Here is an 18658-nt window from a genome sequence, read left to right as displayed (position 1 = left end):
GGTCAGCCGTCCGTCCCTCCGTGCCGTAAGCCTCCGGACACTGAAGTGCTGTGGCGGATGTTTCTCCTGCGCTATTTATGTTTTGCTTCCGCTGCTTCAGTGAAGCCCCTGTTTCCTCTCGCCACGTTCCGTGCTGTGATGTTTTGACAAAGCTGAACCCCCATCGGTAGGCAGGACTACCGGGGTGATAAAGCGAACTGCTTGCCTTTTTTCGTAGTCTCCTTATCCTGTTCAGTAACTCCATATACTATTAGGTCCGGATGACGGCTTCTGTTGTCAAGGTCGTCAAGCTTTTTAGCCATACCAGAGTCCTTCAATGCTTGAAAGACTCTGGCCATACTTACTAGGCCAAATTCCAATTCTGCTACCTTGTTAACGCAGTGCGTTACTTTTTGCTCGAGTCCAGTAAGTTTTTCCACTTTTTTTTATCAATTTCAGTCAGTTTTTAATTTACCACTGTTTTGCCTTCTTTGATAACCTTATAACGTAAGCAATTGCCGATAGCTGCTGTGCAAGTTCTTTAAGAGTCGGTCCCGGGTTTGACTCGGTGCCGCCACCCAGTAAGAGTAAAAATCATACAGAGACACTCAGATTACAAACGAACTCACACAAATCGTACAAAGGCCAAGGGCACGGCAGCACAATTAGGCAAACATCGTTAGAGCAGAAACATTTACCAAGGTTTTTGCTCACCTGGATAAGGAAGAGAAACGGATTTTTAGCCGACATCCCGACACCGCTGTCGTGCCCAATGCTGAGCAATCCTTGGAGGGCTTGCTTCGACGCTGGCGCAAATAATATCTTCCCGTTGAATGGCGGCGCGGGCATGGGTGAGACCGTGCCGTACTTCCCAAGACGGAAAATGATGTGCCAATGCACGTTCTGCGCCGTCGTTGTCCAAAACCTTCGTCAGCAGAGCATCGATTGGCGGCCGTTGGTGTCCGCAGCAACACCAGGAAAGTCGGGATGAGGATGAGAAACAGATTTTTAGCCAGCATCCCCACACTGCTTCCGAGTACTGCCAGTGATCTTCTTCACTCGTCGGTAATCAGCGCAAAATCCAAAAATGCGTACTTCAACTTGCGTCACAGCCAGTTGAAAATTCTCAGCCACCTGGATGATGTGGCTGGAGTTCGGCATAGCCGTCATAAAATCTCCGTCTACGATCCCGTTCACCCCACTGCCCCCTTTGACTTCCGAGGCCAAGCCTTCTTTATACAGCAGGCTATGCCCGAGGCTTCCCCGGCGGCTCTACATATTTCCGCCGGTAATTGAGCATTTCTCGGATTGACTCACACCCTGTGATTAGAGAGTTTAAGCCCTCCTTATGCTCCGTATGTACCGTGGTTACCGTGTTCACCGGGACCCGACTGTGCCTGCGCGCAAAGGCACGGCGTGAAAGACGCACCCCACCGGAACGATTGCGCGGCCATGGCGAGGGCCGACACGCGAAACTAATCCCCCTACCGAAATGACTGCACAAGTGCCCTGACGGGCCCCGGTCAAGACGTACGCACGTAAAACACGTTGCATACGAAATGCTAAAATTATCTGCACACCTCGTTCAGAAAAACGCATCGTTCTCCTTATACAGCGACAAGTAGAAGCATTAGACCCCTGACATCTGCTAGTGTTAGTTGCAGGGTGGTTTTACGTGAGCGTTCGGACCGAAAGAATCATGCTGTTTTAGCATGAAGTAAAAGATGGGAGAAGTGAAATGAATGAAAACATTGTAAAACAATTGGTTCAAGGAGCCACGTATGCAAAATATATGTTTGGTTCACTTAAGAGACTGCATTTTCCCAATAAAATTGACACAGATTTTATCGCGAACTTTAAAGAAGTAATCGAGATACTGAAGGAAGCTATGTAGCAGTGGGGACTCCCCAACCATCTCCGGGAGATTTTAGGGGCGATGCACCTGAGGGGCTCAGGCCGTCAGCGTCTCATTTCGTCGCCGTCGTTCGTCGTCGTATTCTCACGTGGTCACGGCAATAAAACACCGGGACACTCGTTTTTCAACGCCTAGCGCTAGAACGTAACGCGTACTAAAGGAACACACCCGGACACTCCTTTTCCGACGCCTCGAGCTAGAACCCTTCATCTCCATGGTCAAAAACGCGTAATAAAAGAACCACTTGGACAGACGTTGTTCGTTCGTGCTAACTCGCTTGCTTCTATTTCGCTCCGTACTTACTTTAACCTTAAAATTTCCAGTACTCCGTTTCGAATTTCACTTTTCCTCCGTCTTCCAAATTGGAATGTCGCGCATGTCAGAGCGAGCCGTGTGTCAAGCAAGAGGCTTACAATCTTTGAGTTACCCGCCGCGGTGGCTCGGTGGCTACAGCGGTGTGCGGCTGAGCCCAAGGACGCGAGTTGGATTCCCAGCCGCGGCGGCCGCTTTCCTGATGCAGGCGAAAAGCAAAAAAATCTGTGTTGGAGATATCGGCGCACATTAATGATCCCCACGTGGTCAAAAATTAATCCGGAGCAATCCACTACGGCGCACCCCATAACCCGTGTAATTTGGGCGCGTTATACCCCATAATCAATCAACAATCTCTGAAGACAGGTGTACACTGCATGCTTCGCCCGTCCCCAGGTTTCACTATAGTTGAGATGGCCCGGTTTTTAGCGGCGAAGCACCTTAGGACCTCGCTTTGTCCATGGCGTGTCCCTTAGCGTCCGTGTACAGTGTTTCACAAGCGCGGGGAGAATTGGATTAGATTGGATTACATTGGATTCGATTGAAATGGGATGGATTGCATTTTATTTGAAGTGAATTGGGCAGGATTTGGGTTGGATTCAATTGAATTTTATCGGGTTAGATTGGATTGGAATTGGACATACTGTACACACGCTTTGTCACTCATTTACATGCGCGAGTGGGCAATCCCACGGGTGATTTACGGTAAGAACGATCCCCAGTGCGTCGCCCACTCGTCATGATTCACTTCGTGGAGATGCGTGAATTTTTTTCTATTACATGACGGCGTCAATGGTTTCTCTGATGGGCGGCCGCCGACTAAGCCACCTCCAAGAAACACGACTGGGCGATCGTAGTGAGACAAGTATTTGTGTTTGACCGTATGTAATTAATGCCAAAGTGCCGTTGACACACTGGTAACTACGGATTTAGTGCAGTCCCCATAGCGTCACAGCTGCCAATTTTACGTCCCGACCGCGCACAATTTGAAATTTCTTTCAGTGATGATTTAGTTTTTCTGTTTCAAAAACATGTTTTTGTGGCTGAAATTGAACTCACTGAGTTACGAAAGGCTAATTTTGTTTTCAAATTGAACCGAGTTGAATTTTGTGTTCATGACGCCTTGCAGGTAAAGGAAATTTCCCACTGTCTATTGAACTCATACTTCTAGTGATCTATAACACAGGACTAAGGAGGAAAAGACAAAACACACGCTAGACTTTAACTTGGGTTATGCAACAGGGAACAAGAAAGCACGCATATATGTACATGATTGGAAAAAAAACAAGCAAACACATTATTCCGTGAAAATGAAACGCCGCAATCTTTGCACTGGCTCTTACATTGAAGAACAAACAACGCCTCATGACCTTTACCGACAAGTGTGCACACCAGGCTGCGATTACGCATGGTCAAGAGATACCCCTTCTCTCACCAAATAGTGGATTTCTTTGGTTCAAAGTGCCAACGACGGTGCACTGACGCCGTTCGCACCCTCCCTGTAATCAAAAAAGAATCAAATACTTCCCTATCAGTTTGAGAGCTACTTCTAAACAAGATGCTCGTCTGCATGAATTTGGGCGTGCATCCACACCCACGGCAATGGTCAGCGAGGTGGCCGGCCCGCATCTACGCACTCACAGCTGCGCGGTGCTCCTTCGACCTATCATTGAGGCATATGCCTGGTTAACCGATGTAGCACCGTTTGCAGTCGGATCCGGTAAACCCCACCCCTCGCGCACTCAACGAACTTTGTTGCATATTTTGTGACGCAGCAGCGCTCATTGCACAACCCATTAACCTTTCGCGCCATCCTTTAAAGCTTCTCAGGAGCCGAGAATACCACCTGAACACCACATTTGCCACCGACCTTGTTCAGGCGGTGGAACACCTGTTGCACGTCTGGCACAGCCACCACAGGGGTTTTCTCTCTCAGGCCATCCACACCTGGTGCTTGAGCGCTCTTTACCTCCTCCAAAAGGCTCTCCGCCACAGAAACCACCATTTCTGGTGGATATCCCGCCATTTCCAGTCTCTCAGCTTGCTGCATTTTGTGCGTGCAGGACCTAGTGAGCGCCGCCTTCATGAAATTCGTAGCTATGCCCCGCATCACGAGCTTCAAATGGGCGGACTGGTAAGGTAGGATGCCGTTTTGGCTACGAGGAGCAAACTGCCAACATGGCTGACCATCACCAAGGAGCAGGCGCACGTCCAAAAGCGGCAGAACACCCGATTCCGGCATCTCGTGTGTAAAGTTTAGAGCCTCGGCACACTCATAAAAAATGCGGAGCACAACCACAACCATCTTCTTTTGGTCATCGGGCTGAACGTGCTCCATGACAACAAGAAAATTTTCCACATATCTGCATACCTTGATAACCGACCTATCTTCAAGGTGACAAGATATCTGTCGGTCGCATTTTTTAAAGAATAGGTCCCTCAGGACAGGGGCAGTGCATAAGCCAATGCATACTCCTGTTTTTTGCACAGCTAGGCTTTCCTCGGGCCTTATCACAGTAGGTGACAGATAGTAGTCTAAGAGTGACATGAAGTTATCAAAGCCATGCCAGCGGAATTCTGCAAGGACACAGCCCCCTTTTAATCAATTCGCTCCTACGCCGCGCACATTATGCCGTTTTTGGAACGGAGTTGAAAAGATCTTCCGCATCAATGGAAAAAGCAAAAGTACCACCTCCAGTCACTTGAAGCTCCGAAAAAAAGCCAACCACCTCATTTGAGTTTTGTTCCAAAAATGGGTCGCCCAAATGCAAGCCATTCAACAACTTTTGTAAAAACCTCGACAACACGCCCGGCCTAGAGCGTTTCTCCGTCATGAAAACGCACCTCCTCCTTGGGGGTCTTCGCAGTGTAGAACATTTCTAGCGCATCACGCTTGGCTTCCACTATAGCGCTCAAGCACCAGGTGTAAATGGTCGGAGGGAGAAAACCACTGTGGTGGCTGTGCCATACGTGCACCAGGTGTCCCACCCCCTGAAGAAGATAGGTGGCAAATGTGGTTTGCAGGTAGTACTCTCGGCTCCTGAGAAATTTTCAAAGATGGTGCGAAGTTAATGAGCCGTGCAATGAGCCCTGCTGCATCCCAAAACCTGCAGCAAAGTTTGTTGAGTGCGCGACGGGTGGAGTTTACCAGATCCTGCTGGACTGAAAATGGTGTACGTCGATTAAACAGGCAGATTCCTCAATGATAGGTTGAGGGAGCGCCGCGCAGCTGGGAGTGCGCAGATGTGGGCCGGCCACCTCGCTGACCATTGCCGTGGGTGTGGCTGCACGCCCAAATTCATGCAGACGAGCATCTTGTTTAGAAGTAGTTCTGAAACTGATAGGGAAGTATTCGATGCTTTTTTGATTAACAGGGAGGGCGAGAACTGCGTCATTGCACCGTCGTTGGCACTTTCAACCAAAGAAATCCACTTTTTGGTGAGAGCAGGGGTATCTCTTGACCATGCGTAATCACAGCCTGGTGTGCTCACGTGTCGGTATAGATCATGTCCTGTAATTTAACCGGGCGTTGTTTGTGCTTCACTGTATAGGCCAGTACAACGACTGCGGAGTTTCATTTCCACGGAATAATGTTTGCTTGTTTGTTTGTTTGTTTGTTTTCGAATCATGTACATATATGCGTGTTTTCTTGTTCCCTCTTGCATAAGCCAAGTTCAACCCTAGCATGTGTTTTGTCTTTTTCTTCTTCGTCCTGTGTTAAAGTTCGCTAGTAGTGTGGGTAACCAACTCGCCGAACTCTCCACTTTAATTCCCATTGTCTTTTTCCTTACCCTGATCGGCATTTTGTTCGTTTCCGTCCTGTAACTTGCTCAGCAGGAAGAAGTTAAATTTGCTCAATTCACCACGCATATTTTGTTCTCAGGTTCATTTCTTGTACGCCCACTGCCACAGTCTGATTCTTCAAAGAGGTTATGACCACCTGCCCTGCACCATGATACAGTCGTCTCCACGACTGCGTTACTCCCTTCTGTTGCACGTAATTCTGAAATCCCCGTGATGCCTCTTGATTCCCGCGTTTCTTATGGGTGACCCTGCTGGAATCCTTGTTATATGTTTTCCGTCATGAAAGGGTATTCGCTAAACAGATGATGTGCCGCTGCTTACGCTATCAAAATATTTTGAGGGTGCCGCCGCAATATTCCTAAATCAAAATTTATGTATATAATCTGATCTTTCTGGCAGTCGTAATGTCGTTACCTCCTTACTGCACAGCACGTACAGCCTTCGTTAAAATTTTGTGGGCCAATCCTAAGCCTTCTCGACCCCAAAGAATTCAAAGAATCGGCTTTGCCACTATTTTAAGGCAGTAAGAAAGAAAGATGTTCCTCTAGCTTTCCTGCATAAAATGTGTCAGCCTCGATCGGGACCTAAGCTTGTACATAGAATTTCTTGCAGGCTGCGCGTTTCCAGCTTGGTCCACCAAGTTTTGACAAAGACTGTACGTGTATATGCAGTACCCAAATTTTGTTTAATGGCTGAATCTATGTGCAGCTTTGTCACCCGCCTAGCTCTAAAGGACTACGAAGTAAACGGCCTCAAGATTCCGAAAGGCGTGAGTGTTATGGTCCCTGTGAGCTACCTCCATCATGACCCCGATGTGTGGCACGAACCGGAGCGCTTTGACCCCGAACGGTATGTTAAAAAGTGTACTAATAACTTTCAGAAGTTTTTAAGGCAAAGCCTATTATGTCTCAATGATGGCTTCCGTGTGCACCACAAAACGCACTGGAGCCATGCACTGGAGGAAATCCAACTTTCTCTGACGATGATCGTAGTCGCGGCTGAGGTGAAGAAAAAATGCTTCCCGTGGTAGAACTCGAACCTGGTACCTCGGGTTATGAAGCAGGCGTCTATCCCACTGCGCCATTTCGACACGGTCGAAGCAGTTTGGATTTGGAGAAAGGTGCATGGACATGCAAAGGTAGACCAAAAAATCATGCACGCCTCCGTCTAACGATGATTATGGTTGAACGGGGAGCTCCGTACAAAATCAAAGGACGAAGTGCCAAATTTAAAGCCGCGGCGATCAAAAGTAAAAACTACGTGCGAATCAAAGTCAAAGCTCAACGAGTCCAAGTCAAACTCAAAAGACAACTAAAGAATCCCTCACGCGAAAGCTTTGCGTTCAACTATGGTTAGGCGGAGGGGTGCACATATTTTTGTCCTGAACACAGCCCTACGAACTTTAAAGGCCGTACCATAGATATCACTATCGGTAGCTAACTATCCCTAGGAAATTTATATAATATTCAGTACGAAAAAATAAAATTTTACAGTTGTCAAATATTCACTTCGACATTATCGATTGTTGACTTTCACGAATCTATCACAGTCAATAGCCAAGTATACTTCCGCTACAATATTGCTTTTTAGGTTTTATATATCCAATCACGTCAAGGGTCACCATAAACTGATATCATAAGCTAAATAATCATTAAAGAGAAAAATCCACCAAGGAATACTGAACAGCTCGCTCGAGAACATCAAAATTTACGTGGTAGAGGTTCATAGTTCGATAATATCTACAGAAATGATAGTACATGTTCGATACGTTTTTAGTAGATAGTCGAAGTTCGTGAGACCGCTTTAAGACGGTTCGGAAGTCAGCGTATCACTCCAATAAAAATACCTACCCATAATACAAACTGTCGGTCACATATATATGCTACCAATACGCCATCCTTTCTAGAAAAAGCAGCACATGTCACGAATAATTGGCCAACGCTGGCAACAGGCAGTTACTTCAGGCTCGAAAACGTCTACGAAAGCCGGGAATTGCATTTCGATTTCGGAGACGTGTTTGCCGTAGTGAAATAAGCAAATATTTATTGTCCTACACGCGGGATAGTCATGAAGTGCCACTAGTGAGAAATTCTTTTTTACAGCCTCCCTTTAGACATTTCTCCATATCTTAAAACCTTTCGCACCCGAGGGTTTACTTATATCTGTACGTCCCGGTTAACACGAAACGAACCAAGGAGAATAGGCCGCTGCAGTTGAAACTCGCCTTTTTCAGCAGAGGATTTTACCGAGACACAGCCAGCAAAACAGGCAGGTAATGTGAAGATATAGATAGTACTATGGCTGGAGAACTAAAAATAAATACCTCACACCACTCCTACTTTGCAAAAAATGAAGCCACTTCCACTCCCGTGAAATCTGCTAAAACAGCTAGCGGACCTGACTTCAACACTCTGGCGGTCACTTAACTCAGAGGCAAGGGTCCCTGAAAACGCCATTCGCCAAGGTATGTACGTACTCGATGTTGACCCACGGAGGTCTGGTAGTTTATTGGTGCATTTCTGTGGGGTATTAATGCACCGTGTGCCTTGAGGGTTGGTGCACTTCTGGACCCGCAGTGAGCGTCAAAAGGTGGCAGGCCTTCGGGGGCCACGTACGGTCGAAGGAGTTCCGCCTCTCATGATGGTGTACGGCTGCCTTTCGGTTGACCGCGCCAGTGGGGTTTGGCGGCCACGTCCCGCAGGGGCGCGGGTCGCTCAGAGCGCCACTCGCCGTGGTATGTACGTATTCGAAGCTGACCCATAGAGGTCTGGTAATTTATCCGTGCATATATAGGGAGGTAAACGTGCGCGGCGTGCCGACATCTCCGACTAGGCGGCCACAGAGGCGGTAGCGCCAGCTGTCGGCGCAGCAAAGTACCATCGCCTGGATAGCCGTCGAAGCGGTGGCGGGCTCTGTTAGGTACAGCGCGGTACCTTCACCTGGCGTGACGGGAGTCATTCGCTTGGCGTGACGGGCATCACGCCGGGTATTAACTCTAGTCTTCACATCCACTTTTCCTGGAAACCTTACCTCTCAATAGTAACATTATCCACAAATTATGTCGTGTTGCTTAGTAAGGTGTACCGTGCTACCTAGGAGGATCGGAAACCGTCGGCCCCTTAAAGATTTAGCTGCGTTGGTTCGTCGCCACAAAGTGCTGAATAATGTGGTTTGTGGGCCAAGCAGACAAGCCTGCTGCTAAGGCCACCTATGACAAACTGAATAATTGTGGTTACTTATTGTTTCTCTGCGCACGTTTGCCTTTTGTTGTTGCAGAGGATGTGGTGTAGCCATCGTTGCTGCCTCTACTCGTTGCGGCTCATAATGAATGTCGCTTATTCGCTAGAAAACATGTGTCTAATTTCGAGTTTTTTTTATTTTGCTAGTGTTTTTTAACATTCTAGTGCTTTAATTGCAGGCCTACGGGTACACGTCTAATAAAACGGCAGTTTTATTACTATGAGCTCATCTTTTTCATGGCCAGGTTTTAATTATACTTCGTCCACAAAACCAGCTGCACATTAACCAACACATCTAAGCTTGCGCCCATGGTATTAAAAGCAACAAGAGTTGGATCAATGAAGACTGTCAGCATAACCCGCCCGGGGGGAAAACGGAAGGTAATCTTAGCCACTGTTGTTTGCGGTATCAGTTTCATACCCGGTAAAGACCCCACGTTCCGAAGACCAGACTTTACATGCATCTCTACTGTGACTCCCTTGAAACGCTACTTTTTCGGTCAAAATGTGTCGCGTCCGAACGGACGGTTTGAAATACCGGGTGCCTGAGTTTCTGGTTCTCTTTTTGTATCTAGGCAATGAACCGGAGCAAAAAAGTATTAAAATATTTCTACCTCGAACCAGATGAAGTATTTTAATTTCAACCAGCTGCAGTATCGCCGCAGCTGGTTTATATTGAAATCAGAAGTGCTGGTAGAGGGTTTTTGAGGTTAGCTGCAAACTCTCGGGGTTCCCCTTGAGTCACTTGGGTTAGTCTCATCTTTCGCTCTCTTTCGAAGTTCTCCATACACGCTTGAATGACTCCATTGCCAATTTAGGACACAACGCCTGAAAGTGGGGCCTGCATAGTACTAGGTGTGTCGACTCCTCAGTCTCGCCCTTTTGCGGTAGTAACTGTCCAACTTAGAGTGCCTACGTGTTCCAACTACTGCGGCGGAACATGAAAGCTCCATAGCTAAGGCGCATTTCGATCACTACTTAGCAAAAATTAAAAAAAAAGTGAACGGTTTTGAGGGACCATTGCTATTTCTAACACACGCTGCATTCAGAATTATGTCCAACAAATTACTGTAAAGTAGCGGGATTGTCATTAGGTGTTGATATAATAATACCCTTCTTTTCCTTTGAGAAATGTAGGCGCAAAGAGCGTGCGTGATACGTGTTTTAGATTTAGATATTTTATTTTAAATAATTGAATTGTTTGTATCGGCTCCCGGATTATCTTAGCGGGCTTCATTTGTAACAATGCTACAATAGCTGCTTGAAACACAGAGGTTTTGAGTAACAGAAATAAGCTGAGCGTCAAGTTACACGGATGCGATCGTCTTTACAGTAGATGTTTTTTTTTTCTTTGTGATATGCATAGATTCAGTCCGGAGAACATATCTCTCGTCGACAAAGTCAGCTTCCAGCCCTTCGGCCTGGGCCCCCGGCAGTGCATAGGACGCAACTTCGCTCTCATGCAAGCTCGGCTTATGGTGTGCCAGTTTATCGCTACCTTCATGATTTCTGTGGATAAAGAGCGCCACAAGGTTGGTAGTGCATTCTTACTCTGCGCTTTCCGGGACACGAAAGAGCTAACAAAAATTAAAACATTTAACGAGAAAAACGCGTCTGAGTAACATACGTCAGCGCACAAAAAAGTTACAATGCGTCCCAAGGTCGATAAATACTCATGTATATATTCGTGCGTAATCTGCGTGAAATAAACCAGCCTATGATTTAGCAAAAAACATTGCCTATATATGTAGCAATCATAATGACAACCGAGGAATATATGAAGCAAGGAAACCTAAAATTAAGGAATAACCTAACTGCCGTGAAGGCGCCAGTAGGCTGCTTCACCACTTTGAGATAAACCATTCGTCCCTAGCATACGTGGAGGGTGTCGTTGAATAGCATGACCCAACGAAGTAGCTAGCATGGCGTCTCCGCTTTGCTATATTAGAGCGTGTAGCCTTCAAGGCAATGTCGCTTGTCGTACATCCGTCTTCAGCATTTATGAAATGGAATGTCAGTCATCTCTGCACACTTATTAGTTGGCTATTTCGCATGAACTTGCGACACATTTTTCATAAACAGGTTGCTTGTACAACACTAACAAACAGCTATGTCCTTGATGAATATACTAATAAAACATAAAGACAAATTTTTTCGTCCTTCGCTACGTAACTCTGTGGCTAAAGTAGAGGTAGAATGTTTAAAAATTCTTGGCCTTTTTTTCTCAGGAAGTTCTGGAGACGAAGTCGGCACTCATTGCTTCAACAATTCCGAATGGCGTTTGGCTCAAATTTGAGAGCTTGAGAATTTGAGACAAGAAGTTGAAGGCAAGATTTTCGTACGACGTCAGCACCACCAGTCTCTGGTTTCTGTACTCTCTTGGCTTTTTCATACTCCGCAAACGTCATATTAGGCCCCTCAGAAAATTACTACAGAGGCAGTTCAATACTGGAACACGCAGCGGCGAATTGTAGGGAACACCGCGTACAAAGGAAATACCCCAAACCTATAGGTCGACGTCACGACACCGCAACGCCGCCATGCAGCTCAGTGGATATTCAATAACATACAATCCATACACAAAAATTGCAAATAAAAACTACAAACAATGCTTCTCGCCACTCAAGCATAACATCAAACGTGACAAGAATGTCGGACCTGAGCAAAAAAAAAATTAAATGGCCTTTTTAGCCCCCGATGAAGGTTAATCGACATTTTCCGTATAGGTGAAAGTTCAATCATTCCGAATAAGTTATTTAAATGCACGGCGACGAAATGTTCCTATTGCAAATATGTGGTTTCTATGACGATGTATTTTACTTCCGCTGTAAGATTATGACTGCTACAACACCGAAAGTTAACGGTAACACTTGTGGCATAAGCAATGACTAAGAATTTGGGCTAAATCTGAATGCATAGACGTTTCCTTACACATATATTGCTGACAATAAAAAACGTTTTTTGGACTTGCATGCATTTGTTGCCCACCTACCTTACGTCGGCTGCGAAACGATATACCTTCAGAGCTACAACGAATAAAAGGGGGGATTAGAAACACCACCACTACGCTTCACTACGGCGTCCCTCACATCAGCAACACAGCAGAGGTGGAAGAGAACTTTCAGTCAGGCTCACAATGAGCGTGGCGCAAGGTCTCACTGCGAGCATTGCAGATCTGCATCCACCCTTGAGACTCGGGTAAGATCCGGGGTCAGTTTAAAGTATGCAGGGAAATGTGATAAAAACAGATTTCGGAGATGGAAGCCGTTGATGAAGAGTAGGAGGAGGAGAGAAAACTTTATTTATCCCATTCGTTGAGTGCAGTCACTCCGGACCAGTGAGGGGCGTCCTCAATCCAGGACTCCCTGGGCTGTGGCTGGCCTTCCCTGCCCTATTCACCAGCCGAAGCTGGGAGCAGGGGTCGGAGCTGGTCAGCGCCGCCGCCCACTGTGAAGGGGTAGGGTTGGGATTGGGAGGGAGGTCTGGGGTGTTCGTGCATGCCCACTCTATGTGGTATAGTGTTTCTGATGTGGGGCAGAAGATGCATTGAGGGGAGTATTGGGTGGGGAATATTTTGTGCCAGAGCATGTTGTTGGGGAAGGTGTTAGTTTGAAGCTGGCGATGTTTATCTCCTTCCTATTTGGTGAGTTGCTTATGTGGGGGAGGAAACTGTAGGCGGGATACTCGGTAGTGAGAGAGGATGTCGTTGTATGTTAGCAGGGGTTGGGGCGTGTAGTTAGTGGGGGTGGTTGGCAGAGGGTTGTGGCTGTCCGCAATGGCCCGGTGTACTGCTTCTCGAGCCGCGGTATGTGCCGCTTCGTTGCCGACTATGCCTGAATGACTTGGTGCCCAGATAATGCAGAGGTCAGGTAGGTGAGTCTAGTTTCCGAGAATATGGAGGGCTGTTGGGGAGAGAGTCCTTTGCAGGAAGTTGCGACAAGCCTTTTGAGAATCTGTGTGTATGGTAACGTAGTCGCTCTGTGTGGTGGTGGCTGCAATGGCTATTGCTGCTTCGTCGGCAATGCGGTGTCCGTGGTGAGGACAGTGGCTGTGGCTACGGTGTGAAGTGTATTATTCACCACTGATATCGCATAGCCATTTTTGGTTACGTAGAGAGAGGCATCTGGGTACAGCACATCCTTTGATTTTGAAATTGTGCCTTAAGATAGTTGGAGCGGGCCCTTCGTCTTCCAATGTGATAGGTAGGGTGCATATTTCTAGGAATTGGGGTAACGCGGATGTGTTTCGGTATACACAGTGGAACACGTATTTTGCATCTGGAGACCGGAGGCGATGAATATCCAAGGCGCACCAGGTTCGCACGCCCAACGTTAGTGAGTTGGAGCCGTTGGAGTTGTGAAGAGCGTTGCCCCTCACAGAGCTCTTCCCAGGTGTTGTGTAAGCCCAGCAGCAACAGCTTGGCGTTCGATGTGCATGTAGGAAATCCGATTACCGTCTTGTATGTTTGTCGGATAAGAATATCTCGCTTTCGCCAGTCGGCTGGCTTGAGGGACAAGAAAGGCGTACCGTACGTAACACGACTGATAAGCAAGGCTTGAATGACTCGGATGAGGACTGGTTCCTTCAGTCCGGTCCCTTTGTGCGTGATACGGCGAATTCATTGGGTTAGCTGAGTCATGGTGCTTTGAAGATGTAGGATTGTATGGGAGCTCGATCCGTCCTGTGGGAAGGTGAGTCCGAGTATGCGCGTGGGTAACAGTTGGAATAGGAAAGTTTTGAATATGGAATTTAGGGTCTGGTACTGGAGAGATTCTTCTGCCCTTTGTGCGTTGTTGTACGGTAAGGAGAGCCGATTTTTCAGGTGCGCATGTAAGACTGCATTCCTGTACGTATCTGCATGGGCACTCAACAGCTGTTTGGGGGGCTTCTTGCTGGTCTCCGATGGATCCTGCGGTTGCCCATAAAGTTAAGTCATCTGCCTACAAAGCATGCTTCAGGTCCGGTATAGTAGAGAGTTGCGTAGATAGATTTTTGATAGTGTTGTGGAAAAGGAATGGCGAAATGACAGACCCCTGTGCGGTACCACGTGGAACAGCGGTAAACTTAGGTGAGTGTAGGTGTCCAAGTCCCATTGTCACCGTGCGCTCCGTTAGAAATGCTTCAACGTAGTTGTAGAAGTTCGTACTGGGGTTGAATGTGGCGAGGCCGTGTAGGATGGAGTCGTGAGTGACATTATCGAAGGCTCCTTTGGTGTCCAAAGCAATACTGCAGTATTTGTGGTTTTTGGGAACAAGAACGATGATGCCTTCCTTTAGTTGAATTAAAATGTTCTGAGTGGGCAGGTGTGGTCTAAAGCCGTGCATTGTATTTGGTAGTAATGCGCTGTCTTCTATATAGTCAGTCAATCGAGTGTGAACGAAATGTTCCGTGAGCTTACCGACGCACGAGGTAAGAGAAATAGGACGCAAGTTTGAAAGGGAGACGGATTTCTGAGGTTTTGGAATAAGTGTGATGTCGGCATGGCGCCACTGTGGTGGGAGCGTGGCGTGGGCCCAGTGGTCATTGATGTATTGGATGTATAAGAGCAAAGTCGTCCAGGTTGCTGAGGAGCTTATTGCGGATGTGGTCGTGTCCGGGCGTAGTGTTGCGGATGAGTTTACTCAGTGTGGCTTCGAGTTCTTGCATGGTGAAGGGTGTGTCAAGTGCGGCATTGTGGCTCCCGAGTACAGCGGATATTTAGGAGAACGTTGTGACGGTTCACATGAGAATTTCTTCTGTAAGGTGTCAATGAATTCCTGCTGGGTGCCTGGGTGGTTCTGTACAAGGCGGTGTATGCGCTGTTCAGTGACCGATTTTTTCTCTTTCGTTCTCATTAGGGAGCGTATGACATGCCATGTTTTACGGGTGCCCAAAGTGCCCTGCAAGCGATTGCAGAATTGCATGCTGTTGTGTTGGCTGAAGGATTGTGCATATTCTTCAGCTTGCCGTGTAAGGTGTGCAGTACGTAATTTCAATTTCCGATTTGTTTTGTGGGCTTTCAGTACATCCAAAACAGCAGCCGTCCATCTATCGTGGTCGTTAATTTCTTCCGCGGGTCGATGTTCGCGAAGGGCTTTCCAGTCCATGAATCGGGCTGTGCCTATGCGATAAGGGGCGATACCTTGGATTGTTATGGATACAATCTAGTGTTCGCTACCAAAAGTGTCCGGGAGGCATTGCCAGGTGTATTCCGTCACGTTGCGAACAAAAGTGAGGTCTGACGTAATCTCCCTTGATACACTGTTGCCTATCCTGGTGGGAGTATTCGGGAGGTTGCATAGCGTAAGCCGGTGTTGATTCATAGCGTCCCATCCGATGGTGCCTTTTCGGGCATTACGGGGGTCGCCCAGGCCATATTCGGAGCAATAAAACCTCCAGTGATCACAAGTTAGAGGTGTTTAGCGAGAAAAAGTACTTGTTTTAAAGGGGAGGGGAAGTCGGCCATAGTGAGCTGAGGGGGAGTATAGACTTTTACAACAAAAATACTGTGGTCACTCTTTCGAGTTGGTAATATTTTCATGCGAATACAATCGATGGTGGACTTCAAAGAATGATTCTGGGCAGTATATCGGTTCTGGACGAGCGTAGCTGTGCGTATGGATGAGTCATTTTGGAAGATAGTGTAGTCCAGAAGGGTCGGGTGCTGTGCGTCAGCATCTTGAAGGGTGATGAGGGCAGGGAGGTGTTGCGATGCATATGGTTGGAGGGAAGCTTTCTTTTTACAGAATGATCGACAGTTCCAGTGCAATATTGTGAGGGGTTGGGTAGGCGCGCGGAGTTTACGTGGAGAGCGTGATGGAGGCATCGTCATCCATAATGGCTTCAGCGAATGAGGCAGGGGCAGAGCAGGGCTCGGTTTGCGTTGTTTCTTCCGTTTGGTGGTGTCAGTTGCTTTGTCTTTTAAGGCCTGAATTCTGACTACAAGACCAGTGAATTTTGATTGGAACAGTAGTTTAAGTTCGGCAATGGAAGAAGGAAGGGCTGCCAGAGGTGAGGTAGAGGGAAGGGCGTCGGCTGTTGGGAGGGGGACTGGTGTGTAATCTGAGTGCTTGCGTGAAGTAGTGTTCGCAACACTGATATTTGTTCTTGAAATAGGGTTAGTTAACGTTCATTGTCAGCTATTTGCACTTTGAACTGGGCGTTTTTACGGATTAAGCCGTCTAACTGTGGAGCTGGCGCTGTTTCCTGATGGGGATCAAGGGGTCAGAAGTCGGCTGTAGTAAGAGGAGGGGGGAGCGGCCTCACCTCAAGTCTTGCAGCGCTCGTAGTCCACCGGATGCTCAGACTGGATCATGGGTGGTATCGGCGAGTAGCTGGTCACGCTACAAACACCTTCGTAGTAAATTTGCTCACCTGTGATTTCCATTAGGAATCCGGCTTCAGAGATGGGAGTCTTCAGGTAGTGGAGAGGCCGGGAGGTCGAAGTTCTTGTGTTTGCTGACGGGTGCGCACATTTGCGCGGGGTGGAGGCGGTCGTAGTTTTCGGCGGCACTCTTTGCGGGCAGTAAGGTGTTCTAGTCCTCAGAGCTTGCACTGGGGCGGTAAGGGTGTCGGGAGCAGGATCCCGGATGTGGAACTAGGGGCAGATGTTCGGGCGGGGGGAGAGAGAGAGAGAGAGAGAGAGATAACACTTTATTTAACAAAGGGTTAGCGCAGCTTGGTGGCCAAAGACCGTAGAGCTTCGGCGACTGTGGCTGCCCGACCCGTTAGTAACTTCTGGAGATCCAGGCTTGAGCATCCCAGTGCTGCTTCCCACTGGTCGAGGGAGGTTATGAGAAGGAAGGAATCGTACTTGCAGGCCGACATATGGTGTTGTAATGTGGCCCGTTCTCCGCAGTGCTGGCAGAGTGTTGTGGGGTACAGCGAGGGGTTAATGTGATGAAGTACGGCTAAAGAGGGGAGGGATTCAGTTTGAAGCTGACGCCAAAGGCGTTCCTCTTCCGCTGATAGGGATGGGTGGGCGGGAGGATATTTGCGGCGGGAGAGGCGGTGATGTTCCGTGATTTCTCTGTACGTGAGTAAACTATCACGGGTTGATCTGGCTCCATGAGAGGCAGTGTTGGCATCACAGGCCCGGAGACGAGAGCTCGGGCTGCGGTGTGCGCCACTTCATTTCCTCCAATACCCGTGTGGGCAGGGAACCAGATCAATTCTACAGGATCAGTAGGTGGTTTTTGATTAAGAATTTGGTGGGCCTGAAGCGAGATCTGGCCTCTGGCTTAGTTTAGAACGGCCGTTTTCGAATCTGAGAATATGAATCGGGGTGTTGGCCTATGTGTGAGTGCAACTGCTATCGCCGCCTCTTCCGCCACTTGAGGGTGACGGGTTCGGATGGTGAGGGTCGTGAGTGGGGGAGAATCGGGTGAGTTGATGACTGCCAGGGCAAAAGCGTCCACATGACGATACTCCGCTGCATCAACATACAGTGTGCCTGGGTCAATGGGGTATTTTGCTGTTAATGCACGGGCTCATTGCGCCCTTCTTTGGGAACGATATTGGGTGTGCATGTTTCGAGAAAGGGGCCGAATAATGATGTTTTCTCTCGTAACGGTTTTGATTAGTGATTTTATCTTGGGCTCTTGTAGGTAGCCAATGCGCAGGCTGTCTAGGCGGGCTCTACCGGCTGCACTGCGCGTCAGGCGGCCAAGCTGCCCCGTGCGATGTCCTTCGATTAGCTCTGTGGCCGTATTGTACACGCCTGTGCTCTCCAGTCTGGCAATGGAAGCTCCTGGCGGTATTTATAGAGCGGCTCGATAAGCCTTCCGAATTAGGCAATCCACTTTTCAAATTTCCGCTTCCGTGAGGCTAAGATACGGGAGCGCATATGTAATCCTACTTATTAAGAATGCTTGTATTAGTTTTAGCCTATCGTTTTCTTTGAGGCCATGTCGTCATGCTACAATTCGTCTAAGAAGCCCGATTATTTGCGCTACATGAGCCGATAATTTCCTGATGTACGCTGTGTTTCGTCGGTCCTGTTGTAGAGGCAGTCCAAGTATGTTTATTTGCATTACCCGTGGTACGGGTGTACCCCCCAGCTGTATCGCGATTGGGGGGTCTCGCGGAGCTCTAGATTTCTTGGTTGGGAAGACTAATAGTTCGGATTTGGCTGGTGAACAGTGAAGGCCAGCCCAGGCCGCCCCTTCTTCTACGGCTGTTGCTCCAGCCTGTAGGGTGGCTTCAAGTTGAGCATCACTACCTACCTTTACCCAGAGCGTGATGTCGTCCGCGTAAAGGGTGTAATGCAATTCCGGTATCTGATCTAAGGTGGTTAGTATATGAGCCACTGCTAGGTTAAAGAGCAACGGGGAAATCACGGATCCCTGAGGAGTACCGCACGATGGAAGCTGTATATCGGGCAGTGTGAGTTTTCCCAATCGGAGTGTGGCCGTTCTTTGTGTGAGGAACG

The 18658-nt window shown here is 48.0% G+C and overlaps 1 protein-coding gene across 1 annotated transcript in view; it reads left to right on the top strand.

Moving 5' to 3' along the window:
- The window catches only part of LOC144157638 (lithocholate 6-beta-hydroxylase-like), a 121484-nt gene extending 109296 nt beyond the window's left edge, over positions 1-12188 (top strand). The window contains exons 12-14 of the mRNA XM_077688461.1: positions 6719-6859; positions 10616-10781; positions 11478-12188. Coding sequence (XP_077544587.1) covers positions 6719-6859; positions 10616-10781; positions 11478-11561 — 391 coding nt within the window. The 3' untranslated portion in view covers positions 11562-12188. The remainder of the gene's footprint in view (positions 1-6718; positions 6860-10615; positions 10782-11477) is intronic.
- Positions 12189-18658: the final 6470 nt, after the last annotated feature.

The sequence above is a fragment of the Haemaphysalis longicornis genome, unplaced genomic scaffold (genome assembly GCF_048455015.1).
Source record: "Haemaphysalis longicornis isolate Haplotype H1 unplaced genomic scaffold, Haemaphysalis longicornis Haplotype H1 scaffold_10, whole genome shotgun sequence".
Taxonomy (NCBI): domain Eukaryota; kingdom Metazoa; phylum Arthropoda; class Arachnida; order Ixodida; family Ixodidae; genus Haemaphysalis; species Haemaphysalis longicornis.
The sequence above is the reverse complement of the archived record's forward strand: the minus strand, read 5'-3'. Positions and strand labels throughout refer to the sequence as shown.